This window comes from Molothrus aeneus, chromosome 5 (assembly GCF_037042795.1).
Source record: "Molothrus aeneus isolate 106 chromosome 5, BPBGC_Maene_1.0, whole genome shotgun sequence".
In the NCBI taxonomy this organism is placed as follows: Eukaryota; Metazoa; Chordata; class Aves; order Passeriformes; family Icteridae; genus Molothrus; species Molothrus aeneus.
This window is the reverse complement of record NC_089650.1, coordinates 55378143-55394826: the sequence shown is the minus strand read 5'-3', so window position 1 is coordinate 55394826 and position 16684 is coordinate 55378143. Positions and strand designations below refer to the sequence as shown.

General features: G+C 43.0%; 1 protein-coding gene across 2 annotated transcripts in view; it reads left to right on the top strand.

The window, feature by feature from the left end:
• Window positions 1-11157, top strand: part of ABCD2 (ATP binding cassette subfamily D member 2) — a 43668-nt gene extending 32511 nt beyond the window's left edge. For both annotated transcript variants that reach the window (XM_066550800.1, XM_066550799.1), the window contains exons 8-10: window positions 4265-4349; window positions 5070-5195; window positions 6790-11157. In XM_066550800.1, coding sequence (XP_066406897.1) covers window positions 4265-4349; window positions 5070-5195; window positions 6790-7000 — 422 coding nt within the window. In that variant the 3' untranslated portion in view covers window positions 7001-11157. The remainder of the gene's footprint in view (window positions 1-4264; window positions 4350-5069; window positions 5196-6789) is intronic.
• The last annotated feature ends 5527 nt before the right edge of the window (window positions 11158-16684 follow it).

Here is a 16684-nt window from a genome sequence, read left to right as displayed (position 1 = left end):
AGAAAGGGTGGAGTCTTCCTCTGAAGATCCAGTGGAGAAGCTGTGCTGGTGTTCCAGAATCTTGAGATTAGATCCAGGCAGGAATGCTTGGCTCCTACCTCTAGGTGGAGCATCTCACAATGGTATGCTGTAGTTCTTATCAGTCATGCAGTGACACTCAATAGGCTGTTATCAGCAAATGTCTACCTGGAGGGAGGATTGGTTGTGGAAGAGATAAGGAAAACTGCCCACTTAACAGAAGACAACTGCCATACAAATAGAATACATTTTGCCTTGCAATCTGGGACACCCAGTTAGAAGGAAGTAAAATAGCCCAATTTGGCATTTAGCTTCTGTGTTACCCTCGTGAAACATTTTTTAGTTGGCATCAACAGAATACATCAAATGCACCAAAACAACAATCCCCCTCCCCAGCACTGCTGTTCTGGATGCTCCTGAGCCCAAGCCCTTGAAGAACCCAGTGCAGTGGCTGTTGGCAGTACCCCCCTTGCTGCTGCAGGCAGACCTCCCTTTCCACAGTAATGTTTTTCTCACCATCTGGTTATTAGATGAATACTGTTTTGTTAGTTACCTTTTTATTATCTGTAAGGTGCCCCCATCAACACCTGTAAAGTTGTTAGCTCTACAATAATAGCTCTGGAGCCATAATTTCATACAAAATGAAGGTTGTATTCAGCGTGTGTGGTGAAAAACATGTCCAGAAATGGGGGCTAAAAGCATGCAGGCATGCAGATATGCAGTACATACACATAAAGTAGTTCTTCTGACCTGCTTTGAAAATCTGTGAATATTTAACAAGTGTCAGTGGAGAGGCAGCCCTGGGCTGCTGACAGCCTGTCACAGCAGAGGAGCCATGAGGCCGTGAGCTGTGCCGTGCATGCGTGACTGGGCCTGTCCGGTTGGGGCTGATGACATTACTGAGCAAGTTCAACCTGTTTATGGTTTCTCAGCACCCCAGATTATAATTATTCCTCATTATTTTGTGCATTTGTCATATCTTTGGGTGTTGTCCAGGGAGCTTTTGTGCTAGGCTGTGTATAAACAGATGGACAAGCCCATTTCCTCTCTCTGAGATTATTTCACCTGATCTCTTTAGCCCTGGATTTGCTTTTGTTACTGGTACCAGCAGGAACTCTGGAGAGCTCTGCCAGCTTTTCCAGTGGCTCTGAAATCCAGAGACACAAATCCCTGCAGTGTCCTACTGAGCTGGGGCTCATGGAATCCATGGTCTCTTTGTTCCTTGCTCAGCTCCGGGTTGGCCTTGCATATTCATCCTGCACAGCACTGGGCTCTCTTTACATACACAGTGAAAAGGCTTCCAGCCCAAAAGCTCAGCAGGGGTGGACTCTCTGGCTGTGATCTGCTGTGTTAGCCTTTCTTCTGTCCTTCAGTCCATGTCTGATAAGGTGCTTTGGAATGTAGATCTGAAAAAGGAACTTTTAAGCTTATCTTTTCATGGCAGCTGAATGCTCATTCTTGCATGAAAATGCAAGGATTCACAAGGATGGAGGATGCAGAGAACTGTGGATCCCAGAAGTAACCCATTTGGTTTTGCCAGATACAGCTTGCATTTTCCTTCAGAAAACTGAGATTAAAGGAATTATAAAAGAAGCCATGCAAGAAAATGAAATGCTGCTATCCTGAGGCTATCTCTAGTTTTTGCAGGCAGCTGTATGTATTTCTGTTGCTGTTACTGTGCCCCAGCACATTTAACATGCTCTTTGTCTTACTGGCTGCAAAAGCCATAACCAGAAGGTGGGCTAGGAATTTGGACTCTGAAAGCCAGGATTGTGCTTGCACTTACTGAGAGGTTTGTGCTGCTTTCATGGGTGAGCCATTTCATTTCTTCATTTCTGAAGTGGATGTAGTTATGGGTGACCTAAGCCACTGACTTGGCTGTTATTTCCAGAATACTTAAGTACCTTCACTGACCTGTGCCATGTCAGCAGGAAGAAACAGGAGACAAGTAGGTGCACTATTGTTCACAGACAGGGGGGCCTCAGTTTAGCATGAGTTACTATGCTTAAGTGTTCAGATGAAATTATTTAGACATTAGAAAAGAGTTTTTTAAAGGGATAATATAAAATTGCACACTTCCTTATCTGTTCTTTGAGGCATTCCATGTGGAAAATAGGACAGTTCAGGGAGGGTGCCAGGCAGGAGGAGACAAGATGCACATGTCATACTCAGTTAGAATGTAAGTTGAAGTAACCACAGAGATGACCATTGTATCCTGGTAAATGAAGGTTAAATCTTACACCTTTAGAGTAAATAATAGAATTATTCTGCTGACAAGAGGATGCTTCTTTTTGAACTTCATTCCCTTTTTTGTCTTTTAATAAGCCTTTATAAACCAGCTGATCAGGAAGAAACTGTATGAGCACAGGCACTGCTCCCCCAGGCACATGTGCACACATGCACACCCACCCACACCCCAGCTCAGATCCAGGTCCTGAAGCTTGTCTGTATTCTCAGCTTAAAAATAACAGAACATAAGCAGCACCTTGAACATTGTCTTTAGAAGCATAGTTGTTTCTATGGCTTTTGTGAAGAACCATTCCCATCCCTTGCCAGAGCCCTTTGCCAAAAGAGAGTGCTCCAGGTGTTCTACAGTGCTTTTTGGAAGCTCAGGGTGTTGGTGGAAGAGCACTCCAGCTCTCTGTGAGGTCCCAGCACTGGGACTGCTCAGCAATAGCAGCCTGTGTGTATCTGTTCCCTTTACCAGAGAACATACAAATGGTGATTCAGCTAATCACTACACAGCTCCAGCTTTGCTGGGAGCCTGCTGAGAAAGCACTTTTTGTGCTCCTGGGAGGGTACCCACTGGCATCCTTAAACAAGAATGGAAGGAAAACGGGAAAATTATAGGATCACTAAAGGTGATGTATTTTTTGCATATGCCTGTTTTTTGAATCTAACTTTATAAATATTTCTATAAAAATCATTACATTATATATTCTAATTTCAAGAGCAAAATCTTGAAATGTAATCTCTGTCATTATCAGTTACTGGTTTTGGTCACACAGCCCCCCCTCAGATGTTTCACTGATGTTTTGTTCAGTCCTGCCAAGCCCTGGTATAGCACCAAGCACAGGCAGAGCAGTACCAAGCCTCCTGCACCTTCACAAGCCCCATTGTCTCATATTTGTTCAGGTATCAGAAATAACACAGCCCACTCTCCTTGCTTTACCCTATTTTGTCTTTTCTGGCAAATATTTATTTTAAGTTTGGCAGTGGCAGAAAGGGGGGTTTGACTGTGTTATTAACTTTTTAGTTACAGTATTTCTGGGGCTGATCTGAAAAAATGTTCTCTTCCTCTCAGCCCTGCTTCAGCTGCTTGCCTCATGAATAGATGATCTGTTGAGAAAAATTATCAGATTTTTTTGCTACATCCACACTGTTCTTTTTGAAAACTCATCTATTTTGCTACTCTATCCATCTGGTTTGTTTGACTGAAAACTTATTTTCAGTAAAGCAATTTGTTACTTTTCTTTTTCTGTAGGAGGAATTAATCATGCCCAGGTACTCACAGAACAGCAGTCTGCTGTAAGATCACAGTTAAAATGCTTCATGCTTCCGTTGCATGTACCTGAAAGTGATAAAGAAATAAATCAGTTAGAGACCATGCAGAATATTAAATAAGGCTACCCCATGTTATAGCAGTTGTGGGTTATTTTTAAATACAAGGTACTCGGAAATTTTTGTAGAAGATTCTCCTGCCTGATTGCAGTTTTCCTGCCTGTCTGTGCTCATGGATACATCCCTGTGTCTGCAGTTGTGTTTCTGTTGGGTTTGCTGACAGTTTTCTTTGCCTACAGTAGTGAGTGCAGTCTGACACTGCTCTTTATTTTTTACGTTTTATTTGTTTTACTTTACTTTTAAATTTCCACTCGTACCTTTCAAGAAAAAGAGAATTGTTCCATGAAACAAGTATGACAGAATAAAATTACTAGTTATATACAAGTCAAAGAGTTTTTTTCAAAGAGGTGGTAAGTAAAGTTTTTTGAAAATATCTATATGACCAAAAAGTCTAAATTCCACTTTCAAATTTGTCATGATATAAGGGACATTTTCCAGTTGATTGCCAGTGGATAGGCATTGAGGTATTTCAGATTATGTGATTCAGTAGCCTGAGCTGTCTCTTCTGCAGTTGAAATGCTCTTTATGATTCTGGTTACAGATTGCAGAAGTGCTGCAATTGAAGCTGCATTTCTTACATAAACTTATATTGTCCTGACTCATTTTGTTTGCATTTTTTTAAAAGGCTGGGATGCTATCATGGATTGGAAAGATGTCTTATCAGGAGGAGAAAAACAAAGGATGGGCATGGCCCGGATGTTTTACCACAAGTAAGTGTTATGGTTCATTCCTTAAGAAGCATTTGAAAATGAGAAGGAGCTTTGCAGATCCTGTTACAGTTTGAGCAGTGGTAGACTATAATCTGCATGCAATATGCAGCATTGTCTAGCATAGGACCTGCTTAAATCTTGTTGTTTATTCATTCAAGCTCTGTCTTTGGTTTGGATAATGCTTCTTAAGCTTTGCTTTTGGCATCATAGCATTACCTTTTTCAGATATTTCCTTCTGTAAGATCTCAGCCACAAGCATCTTCCCTTCTACAAATGTTCCCAAAGTGTGATGGACTGTTGCAAGAAGCTCTTGGAGTTTGAAAGCCAAGCTCCTTAACCTTTTTTGATTTTGGGGACTGCAACCACATAAAGGCAGCGCAGTCCTTACATAGCAGTGGATAGGAAGCTTCAAGTTGGCTTTAGCTACTGCATGACTTGATGAGTACAAAATAATACTAGGTCAGACAAGGACACAGAAGTTAGATCACTGTGTACTCAAATGGGACAGGAAATAAACCCCATTTTTCCTGGAAGTTGTCTTTTCACCTGAATAATGCATGGAAACTTCATGTTGTTTCTAGCCAGCTTCCAGCTGTAAATAAGAGACAGCTGTCTGGCAAAAATAGCTCTCTACTTCCTGTTTTTCTTTCAATTAAACCTTGTACATGGGAGTACTGTCCAAAACCTAGAAGAATAATATTCTTTATCTACTTTTAAAAGGCCAAAATATGCATTGCTGGATGAATGTACGAGTGCTGTAAGCATTGATGTTGAAGGAAAGATATTCCAAGCTGCAAAAGCTGCTGGGATATCCCTGCTTTCCATAACACACAGACCTTCTCTTTGGTAAGTATATTCAGGGCTTTATCATGGTCCTTGCTTTTAGCTCTCTTGACAAGCAGTGGATTGCTCTTTATTCTTTGTACTGGGGCAGTTGTTTAGTCAATATCTACTACAGATTCTAAGATAAGTTAAGTTGTCTACAACAGTAGTGATGTAAATTAATTTAACATGGATTTTTTTCATTCTCTGAAAGGTATTTATTCATGCCTCTTATTTTCTTATTTTTCTAATGTGTTTCAGTTACTAATATGCAGATGTCTAAGAGGTAATTAATTAGGCTATGCCACAGCCACAGCAGGTATCACCAGATTATTCTGTAAAGGTGACTAGATATATGAGGTGTCCTGGGGGAGTTTACCAGTGCAGGGAGAAGATGGGAAACATGGCAAGTGGTTAAACTATTCTTCATTCTTCCATAGGAATACTATGCCTGACTAATTAATTGTGTCCTCTATCTGCAGCATTTGGCTTCTTGATTTTTTGGGAATTTGGTGGTGGAAAAATAGAAGGATGGATTAAGTATTTGATATCACAAAGGATAATATGCAAAAAAGTGGTGAATATTAGTCTGGAGATGAGTCTCTTTTCAGTCCCTTGTCATAAGCCATTGAGTTTATTAAAACTCTCACATTCCCTGGATGAGATTTACAGTCAGTGTTTTATGATGCGTTTTACCTCCTATAATTTATAGTGATAAATTACACAGTCATACCGGCAGCTCTGAGGGAACTCTGTGCCCTTCCTCTGGCACCTCCTGAAAAATGTTTTGTCAGGTCCTGACAAACTCCACATGTACACCTTTGAATATTTTCAATGCACACACCCTGATACTCACTGAAAGATCTGTTACTCCTATACAGACTTTTTTATTTTGGCCCCTTGCAAACTAAACCATGTTTTAGGAATAAAGTTACCTTTAGCCAACCTTACAAGACACAGGGGAACAAACTAAGGTGTAATTTGAACAATTTGAGTTTTATCAGTAGGATCAGGTGTATCATGCCTGCCTCACTGTATTTGCTGCTAAGGAGGTCAGACATCTATCAGAAAGGGAGGTAAATAAAAAAAACTGGGACTAGAATCCCTGAGGGAGAAATGAACCTTGTCTGATGCTGCTGTTGTTGCTCCTGGGGAAAGAGGCATCTGATAAAGTTGTAGTGAAGGCAACTGTAGCCACAATGTTTCTAAGAAGGAGGCAGTAAGAGGGACAGCAGGTGATGAGTGGGCCTTCCACGGCCCTGCTGCCCACTCCTGCCAGCATCCCTGCAGGCGAGGGGCTCCGAGCCTGGGCTGCAGAGGCAATGATTGCCCCTGCTGGGAGCTCACACCAGTGTTGCTGCTTCCAGCTGGCACCCGCTGAATTTCACTATTGGCCTGGGGCAGTCCTGGTGACAGGCTTGATATACCCAAATCCCTTATGAAAGAGTGTCCTGGGATCATGAGTCATTGAAAAAAAAGTCTTACCCAGTGATCCAGAGCTGGACAGCTCAAATTCCTTAGAGGCACCTTTGAAAAGAGACACATACATCCAAATTTGCATGCAAGAAGGAAGCATCTGTTCCCTGAGCCATTACTAATGTTTCAATTTCTGCTGCAGGAAGTACCACACTCACTTGCTGCAGTTTGATGGACAAGGTGGCTGGCGTTTCGAGCAGCTGGACACCGCTATCCGTTTGTCACTGAGTGAGGAAAAACAGAGACTGGAATCCCAGCTTGCAGGAATTCCTAAAATGCAGCAGAGACTCAATGAACTGTGTAAAATCCTGGGAGAAGATTCAGTGCTTAAAACAATGGACAAAGAAGAATAAATAATTTATGGTTTATGTTTTTAAAAGTATTTTTTTAGTTAAAAGCATTACAAATTCAGCCATTATCCTTTGCATGCATTGTGACAGAGGCTTAGAGCATAGCAAAACACAGCCAGCAGAAAATAATGCTCTGAACGCTATGTAAGACTTCAGTGTTTTAGTATTAGGGAGGTAAGTGGTTGAACTGTGAAAAGAAAATAAGCAAGTGCACAGAGTATGAGATTAGTATTAAAGCTTATGTTAATTCCTAGTGAAAGCCCAATTCACTGCAAGAAACGACCAACACTCTTAGGTTTTATAGGTGAATTTTGGCCTGAGCCTTGGCCTGCAGAATGTGCTCTTGTACCAGTCACTGTGTGCGTATGACGTGCCTGCTACGCAGAGCAGCCGGGCATGACACTCAGGCATGGAGCACAGCAGGGGCAGTATCTGGGTGAGCATGCAGATGCATGCAAAAATCTCATTTGGGTATAAGAAACATTCTCTCAGCCCATGTAAAACAAGATTTCTGTTCTACTGCTGAATAGTATACATGCCTTTACCTGCATTTCCATAGGAAATAATGTAATAGGCTGACCAGAAGACAACTGTCTGAGCAAGCCACTGCCCTCGTGACAGAGAAGCAGGGACAGAGCTAAACATGTAATATACTTGTGCTTTATGCCATTACACATAGCTTCAGAGGCTCTTTGCCCTTCATGATACATCAATTCCTTCAGGGGATTATTTATGTCCCTCACTCAGTAACCTCTGTTGGTGTTGATGGAGCACTGGGCCTGGCATCAAGTGACTTAGTTTTGGCTTGACTAAATCATTCATCTTCTCTATGGGTCCAATCCAGCTGGCATCTATGTCTGACCCAGTTCCTCCATTGGCATAATCACAGTATAGACACTTGTTTGTTCCATGAGACACTTTGTGGTGGGAAGGACTGTACGAGAAGGAAATGGCAGTTTCTAACAATATGCTGAATTCTCAGGCATGGCTATCCTGCCAAATGAAATGCTCAGCACTTAAAAAGGTCTGTGAAAAGTTAGAGCATTTGGTAACCACTAATGAATACACCTGCCATATTTTGGTGGAGTGACTGAACATTGCCCTCCCTGTGAGCAAATGCACTGGTTAACAGCCTTGCTTTCAGATGCACTCACTGATTGTCCCATCAGCTTTTCAGTTCAGGTCCCCAGTCAGTCAGAAGGTGCTTTAACAGAACTGCCTGAGACCCTGAGACAGTGCTGGCCTGAGTGCCTTGCTGAATGTAAAAGCTGGAAAATTAGAAATAAAGATGTGAATGTATTTAGGAGGTCCTGTTCTCTCTGAGTGCAAAGTGCATGGCAAAGGGGCAGCTCAGGAGTGAACATCAGGAGGGCAAAGAAGCTTTGCAGATGGGCAAATGAGCCTTAGCCGAGATGTAGCAATCCTGAAGTTTGTTGATTTTTTTTTTTTCCTAGAAATGTGTGATTCCTTGGAAGATTTCTGTCTGTTGTTCTTAGTCTGAGAGAGGCAGTGCATAAACTGCTAAGAGCTGTTTGGAGAGGAGAAATATTTTAGGGGCATTTGCTGAGCTGGAAATGTTTGAGCACCTTAACGTTAATATAACCTGTTTCTTTTTTTCTGATTGCATCAGGAAAAAGAGGAAGGTGAATTGCCTCCATCTGCCAAATCCCAGTCCAGTGCACTAACCATTAGCCCATATTCTTTCTCAGTGTGCTCAGCTCACTGCTTGGTGTGGCATTTGCACCAGAAAATGGAGCAAGTCTGCTCCCTCCAGTGTCTGTAGCTTGAATGTAACCCTGTAATTTACCCTGGTGACAACAGTTGGTTCCTTTCATTAGTTTTTTTTTCTGTAGAGCCCCCTGAGACATCTCATTGATATAGAAAAGAATGCTCCTAGGAACCTTTGAAAGGGCTGAAATGTTAAGGTTCAAGATAATAAGATGTTGTGTCGTAAAGCACAGATGGAGGTCACTGCTGGGGTGCCTGACAAGTGTATGCATTTTAATTTGCAAATGTCTGTGCTTGTCCCTCTCCCTGAAGGTGAGCTTTCCCCTTTCTCATCTTCAAAGCAAAATTCATAACTGCTAAGGAAAAAAAGAAGTCAGCCAAGAATCTGTTCTCAGTGAGCATAACCGAGATGACTGATGAGTGTAAAAGCTTGCAGGTTCTGATTGATGTTTCTCTAAGATGAGATGAATCAGGGCACACCATGCACATCCCCTTGTCCCAGCTGCAGAGCATCCTGCTAGCACAAGGCAGCCCCAAAGCCACTTTCCACAAGCCTTTCCCAAGCCAGGACCTGAGGTGGAGGAAGGGGCATTGCTGTACCCCACCTCTCCATTAAGCACTTTAACATGTGGCTGGGAACTAAACCAGGGTTATCCACTCCCTGAATGAGTGGGATACTGAAAGATGCTGAAGAACTGGCCCAGTTTGGCACAGCTCCACATATCCCACCAAAGCTCTGCCCCTGTGTTTGACTTGCTGGGAGCCATTAAAGGCAGCACCTGAAATCTGCTGTATGCCTTACAGAGATCAAAGCTGGATATCCCTCATGGCACAAAACAAATCTCTTCTGAGGAAACCATGCTTAGTAGAAGAAAGTTTGTTTGCTGTTTTTTTTTTTAAATGAGATTATGCATAAAACATACAAAATTTATATATGTTACTGAAATTTTGACGTTATGAATTTTAATGTTAGGAAATTTTGATGAAAACGGAAATCAGACCTGGATCAATCTAGTAGTATTTTCTTTGAAGTTCAACATTTATTTCTTGGTAATAGACAACCATTCCCTTTGAGCTGTATGGTGTAAAATACTCCAGCATCTCACTCAGCTATTTGTGTTCCTGTAGGCATGGCAAGAACATTAGAGGCTGCTCTGAGAAGAAACACTTCTCTAAACAGGAACTTCCTGAGTGATACCTAGCTGGTTTTAGGAGGAATTTCTCTACTAGGGCCTCGTTATATTTCAAGTTAGTTTTGTGGCAGGAAGAGGAGCTGCCCTGCAGGTATTTTCTGCAAACTTTCTGTGTTGTTCCAAGGGCTAGTTGAGATTGGAGTCTCCGTTTCTGTTTCTGGAGAGTTTTACAGGGCATAGTCCAGCTCATTTTGTGCTGCTTTGGGCCCAGCCTAGCAGAGGTGCATGCTCCCTGCTCAGGAATGGCTCATGGAGAACTGTTCTGGAGCCAGGGCATGGGGAGCACCTGGCCCTGGCCGTGCAAGAGGGTCAGAGTGGGACAGGATACCTTGGTGGAAGCTTTCTTGTGGTGCAATGAGAGCTACTTATGAATGTTCATTCCCTTTTTGGTGTTGAGGAGCTGTGGCTCCTCAGGAGGCCGAGGAGGTGACTTTTTGCCCTTCCTTTCTGCCTGTCATACCTATCTGGAGCTAGCCAGACCCTGTCACGTGCATTCAGGGCTGGGTTCTGCCCAGTACTGAGCACACCCAGCCCTGTGAGCACCCTCTCACTCCCCTGGGCTCAGGGCACACTGGATTGCCTGGGGCTGTTTGCACCTAGAAGTCTGCACAGGTGATGGGCAAAATTCATACCTGCTTCAGGCAGGTAGCATCTGTACAACAAAAATATGAGTTCTTCTCTTCAGTGTGTTCAGATAATGCAGAGTGTTTTTGCAAGAATGTTCAGAATGAAAGGACACAGCTTTTGTGCGTGGGATTTCACTATTTTAACCTGGGAGGACTTTGGTTTTTTTACTTAGTTTTGGGGTCAGACTCATTCCTGGTTTGGACTTGGAAGTCCTCCTTCTGCAGGGACAGAAAACCCCACATATGTTTAAAGGAATTTTTCAAAAGCAGTGGCATTTGTATTTGAGTAGGGAATGAAGGACTGGGTATTAAATGGGATATTTTAGAGAAAATAATATCTTAAAGCAAATGAACACATCTGCAGTCCACTCAAACTTATGAATGGTGATAATGCATGTCAAAGTCAAATTTCTGAGCCAATCATATAAAGAAATCCCCCTACTGAGCTGTTCATGAAGCTTAGGAGAACTGAACTGTTAATCAAATGTGTCTTTGTTTTGTTTATGTTTGATATTAATGCCTTTTAAGAGCAGACAATTTATAAAGCAATAAAATATGCTTTACAGTTGTAATTTATTCCAATCTGAAATAAAACATGTTGCATTTACTTTCAGTTTACAATGTTCCTGATGAGTCATTCATAAAGCAGTCAGGACCTGCCTGCATGTGCTCTGGGAGTCCTTTCCCAACCCTTGTTTCTGTGATGGAGCAGGAAAGCTGGGGTGGATGCTGTGCATTTTCAAGTTAAAACAAGTATTTCATTCCTAGGTCAGGCTGGCATCAAAGGCTGCTGTGAGGTTTCTCCTTTTTTGTGCCACCCACTTCGGTGTGAGCCTAATTGATGACAGGAAGGTGACAAGAGCTGCCACCCCTTGCTGGGGCTTTTACACCAAGCAGCGAGCCAGAGGACCATGTCAGCAGTGCAGCATCAGCAGCAGCATCACTCCCAAAGGTTGTTGTTAAGGTTTTTGTAAGACACAGTTATGCACAGAGCATCAGCCACAAATAATCAGCAAGCAAGTCACAATGGCCTAGCAGAGAGTGAGTTTTTCCTTAGGGAGTGTGAGGGCAATGGTTGGCTTCTTAGCAGCCTTGACCCAGAGCTGGTTTGTGTCTTTGTGTCCAGCCCCTTTCCAGCTGTGTGGCAGGGGGTGGTGAGGTTCTGTGTGGTACAGGACCTGGATTGTGCAGTGGAGATGGTGGTCACTTGAGATTCAGATTCTCAAGGATGGCTGGAGTCCAGTCCCCTGTGCCTCCCTTGCAGCCACTGCAGCCACTCAGAGGGAGAGCACTGGCAGAGAGTGAAGCCCAGGACATGAGCAAAGAGAAATTCATTTCTGGGGGTCTCTGGGCAGGCTGTAGGACCAGGCTGAGGGTGATGCATCAAACTATGGTAGTGAAGAAGGTGAGCTGAAAGCTGAGGCTGCCCTTCAGTTTCACCTTTTTTGACAAGAAATGCTTTGGTGTCCACTCTTTGGAGAGCATTCCTGCTTTCTGATCAGGAGCACTGGTGCCATGGGTTTGATGTGAAGTGTCAAAGTCTGAGCCTCTGCCCAAGGGTTAGGTATCCCCAGAAGAGAGGGAACAGTAAGACTTGCATCATGGGAGCTAAAAGGACTCAGGAAATACTCAGAGCAAATGTGTTCAAAGACTTCCCACAGGTGAAATTTTCTATTAGGTGGGGAGTATCTGGAAGAACTTCTTAACACTGGTCTCTGTATTATTTCTGATTATAGCACATTCTACTGCACCTGCTTTGTATTTTTTAAATTAGTGTCTTTAACCTAATGTGATACCATCTCTGAGAGCATAACATTGACTTTTCAAAAATACTGCACTGACTCAGTGCAAGTCTGATGTGTCTGAACAATCTGGTTTTAAACAGGTAATTTAAAAAGGGAGAAAGAGATTGTGATGGTGGCTGATGCAGAGCTGAGGAGCCAGCTGGGTCCTGGGGCTGGGCTCCCAGTAAACACCAGGCTGGGATGAGCTCTGGGAAAAAAACAGTCCAGGAGAGTCCATGGGAGGAGCCAGATGTTAGAAAAAGAGAATAATGAAACCTGTCTTGGAATTAAAGTAATTGTGCAATAGTACATTAGTTTTCTTTTGTTGTCATCAAATATACAAAGACAAGATGTCTCTGACAAAGCATTTCTAGGATAACACAAAAATCCAAACCCACTCATTTATTGATCAACTCTAGCATGAAAAAAAAATTGTTATAAAAGTAATTTAGATTGAAATGTCTTTGAAAGAGAGTTCATATTTGTTGGATTTTAGAGTTTAATTTCAAATAGATCAGATTCATAATGCTTTTCATAAAGACTTGAGTCTTTGGGAATTAGAATTTATTCTTACCTTAAGTAATATGATATTGAAGCAAACTCAGTCTATTTAATATTTAAAGCAACTAAAAAAATGCATTCAGTAATTCCAATATTCTTGTTCTCGGTTAAAATGTTCTCTTCAATTGTAGCCACAGTGTGCTATAAATACATCACGTTTATGAGATACTTTTTTTATCAGTTATCAGGTGTTTGCTGTGCTGGTGTGTTTGGAGATCTCTATCTTTATTATATGGGTTGCACTAAGTCTTCCTTCCCACCCTTTTGTCCCATTTTCTGTCCCTGCTGGGATGGATGCAGCACTGAGACATCCGGGGCACTGCCTCTGATGGCAAGTGCTAGAGGAGGGGGAGTGAGGTGGGTCCTGTCTAATACATCTGCTTTTTTTATAGATCCAAACACTTGGAGGAAAAGACTCAAGGAGTAATGTCTGCACAACTAAAATGCAGCAGCTGGCAAGGTACTAAAGCAAGGTGCTAGGGTGCAGCAGCTGGTAGTGGTAAAGCTGGGTTCTGCTGGATGTACACTCACAGGAACAGGGCACTCCTGCACTGAGCAAATACTTCCCAGCATCGCTTTGCACCTGCAAAGCCAGGTTGATTTAAAACTTACACAGCTCATACTTGTGAAAAACAAATAATACTCTTTTAATCCTAGCCCTCAGTTTTCATCAGAAACACACAATTGCCTTTTATAGTGTCCTTTGGAGTACTTCTAGGTAACCCATACATATAATCTGTTCTTAAATAACAGCATGCCTTGTCTCAGCTCTGCTATTCCACCAAAATCCCTTTATAAATGAATTGGCAGCCACAGAAGCAAAATTCTGAAAATTGCCATATCCTTTCTAGTGCAAAATGAGCATACAAGGAGGTGTTGTTGCAGTCTCTTGCTGGCCTATTTTTGTACTGTAATCATGTTACAGAGAATTCAGCTCCTGTCTAATTGCCAATGTTCCCTTATGTATGTGCCATGTGGCTCATTGCTGAGCATCAGAGGATGAGGACTCTGTTTATTAGAGTCTGGCTTAAAATATTACGGGTGAAAAAAAGAGTGAATAATGTATTTCACACCAAGATGAAAGTCGAGGCAAGGTAATCTGGCCTGGGAGAATGACTGCACTTCCTTTGTAAGGACTTCTTTCCAGGGACTTCTGAAGGGAGGTTCAATTCCTCTTTCAAGTCATGGGCTGAAAGCTGCTTCTCTCTGGCAGAGGATTTAATTAGCAACCAGGAAAAAAAAAAAAAAAAAAACAAACCAAAAAGCCAACCAGTGGCAAACATCAGTTTTAAAGGTATTAAAAAGTATCTGTTTCTAAAAAATGAGCCTGATGGATGTTCCTGTAACTGATCTGATGTGGTACTGTCAATTTCCTGAGACCCTCTCCCCTGCTCTGACACTGGGCAAGGATGGAGCTGTTCTGGTGTGAGCTGGGATGCCATCAAGGCACTCTTCTGCCCCTTTGAGTGCCTCTGGGAAAACAGAGCTTAGTGCACTGGCATGGGCTCCAAACTTTCCAACTCCTTCCCCTCCAAAAAAGGGTTATTCCCTAAAAAATCTTCTCACTCTCTTGACTTTCACTCCTATTTTGCCTGTCCAAATTTCCAGGGGAGTTTGGAGTTCTCAAGGGCATCTTAGAGACAAACCAGATGGGCCCAAATCATGTTCTTACCTAGGACAGCTTAAGGCTGTATCACTAAACACCTGCCTAGTCTGCAGTGAGTGTAAGGCCATGTGCAAAGTGTTTTGGTTCAGTTTGTTTAAAGCTGTGCTTCAAGATGTGTGTTTACTTTGCTAATTCAGAGCCTTATGCTGCTGCAAGGGACATAAATGAGATGCAGAAGCTGGAAGAATTCAGCCTCTAATGAAGCCAGGACAGGTTTTACTTTGATGGGTGCTGGGGTGCTCCAGCAGAAGGTGCCTGTTTGGCACAGGGTGCTGCTTGATGGCATCTATGGCTTGTGATGAGTGGTGCCAAACCTGTCCCTCCTGGCCAGCAGGAAAGTGGGAACTCCTGTGCTGCTGGAATCAGGAGACTGCAGCACCCTGGGCTTTCATGGACAACACAGCCACCCTGCTGAGCTCTGCTGCTCAGAGAGCTTGGGAGGAAAGCACTGAAGACCTGGAGCCATGAAGGACGAGTCTCTCCGGCTCTTTTCCTGCATTTGTTGGGAGCAAGTACAGACAGACCTGAGCTGCCCTTCCCCAGCACCCATGAAAGCACATTTTAGTCAGTACTGCCCACCCTGAGAGGCACTCACTCCTTCCTCAGGAGCTGCCCTGCCTTATGCAGTGCCAGGCAGAACACCATGCTGGGCTGCATGAAATGCAGTGCAGGGCTGCCTCCAGCCCAGAGCATGGCCAGCAGACCTCTGCTGTCTGCACCCACCTGCCCAAACAGGTCTTAGGCTGGCTACCATCTATCTGGGCTTGTGCTTTAATCCTATCTGACTGTCACAATCTTTTCAAGGCTTTTTTGATTCCTTGTGGGTAGAGGCAGAAGAGGCACGGCTACACGCTCTCCTGAAGAATGAGGCGTGTATGAGCAGAAACTATTTGCTTTGTTGCCCTTGAAGATGAGTCCTCACCCACAGTGGCTCAGGTAAGAACTCTGCTGCGTGCCATGGAGAGCTTTCAGGCTGAGAGTTTCACCAGAAATGCACTCCATGAGCATTCGAGAATACTCCAGACCTGGGAGAGTTCTTCATCTTCTGTCTTGCTTCTTTAGCTCAACCAGATGGTGCTGCAGCTGTCTGAGCACCAGATTCAGCACAAATACACAAGGTTTTGTGTATTGTCTCTTTTTCAGGTTTCCTGTTCCACATGTAATGCTAAGCCTCAGAAATGCTGTTTGGAAAGTGCTGCTAGAGCTCCAGTCTTGTGGGCTTCTGGCAGGAATGAAATGCTGAGTTGAACACCATGTTGAGCAGTGGAGCCAAATTTGTTGCTGGTGAAACACAGAGCATGTCAGGGAAACTAAACAAAGCAAATGTTTGAACCATGAAGCTCAGTCACCAGTCAGCAGGCACTCAGCTGTTCTGAAAAGGTTTCCTTAATGACCCTGATTAGATTATTACAGAGGAACTTGAAAGAGGCCACGTTGCTGCTGAGTTTGCAGACTCCTATCAGCAGAGCATAGCCAAGGTTTGCTGCCATTCCAGGCTTGCTTCCTCTACAGTAATTTCCTGTAAAGATTATTGATAGTCAGTGAGTTCCAGTGATGACATGTGCAACTCCTTTTGCCATTAGTGGGCTAAGAAATTGTCATTACTTTCAGGCATAACACATAAAATAGTGACTGTATTCATGGCCCCTAATGTTGTGAAGGCACTTAACAGTTTTGTTTTATATGAATATAATTTTCAGGTGCTTAGTTGCTCTTGGGAGTGACTGACTATGCAATACACTGCATATTTAATTGGTGAGATTTGAAGTCAAAATTATTCACAAATCCTTAATTCCTTCTCAAATTCTTTTCCCCACAGTTTGCACACTGCATTACTTAATTGGAGCAGCACTGCTGTGGGCAAGGCTCAGTAACCATGGCATTTCCCAAGAGTTTCATGACTTTATCTCTTCCAGGCTGACATTTTCCTAGCTGAATACTCTGCCACACTTATGAAGCCTGCAGTGAGGATGATGTAAGATTTGCAGGTGCAAATCAAAGATGAATTGAATTTGGCCTTTAGTTACTCCTTGTTTAGTAGGACTGACATGACTGATAAGCTGAGGGGGGGAAAATGGTAAAAGAATGAAACACATTGAAGTTTCCTTGCAGTCAATTCCAGCACTCAA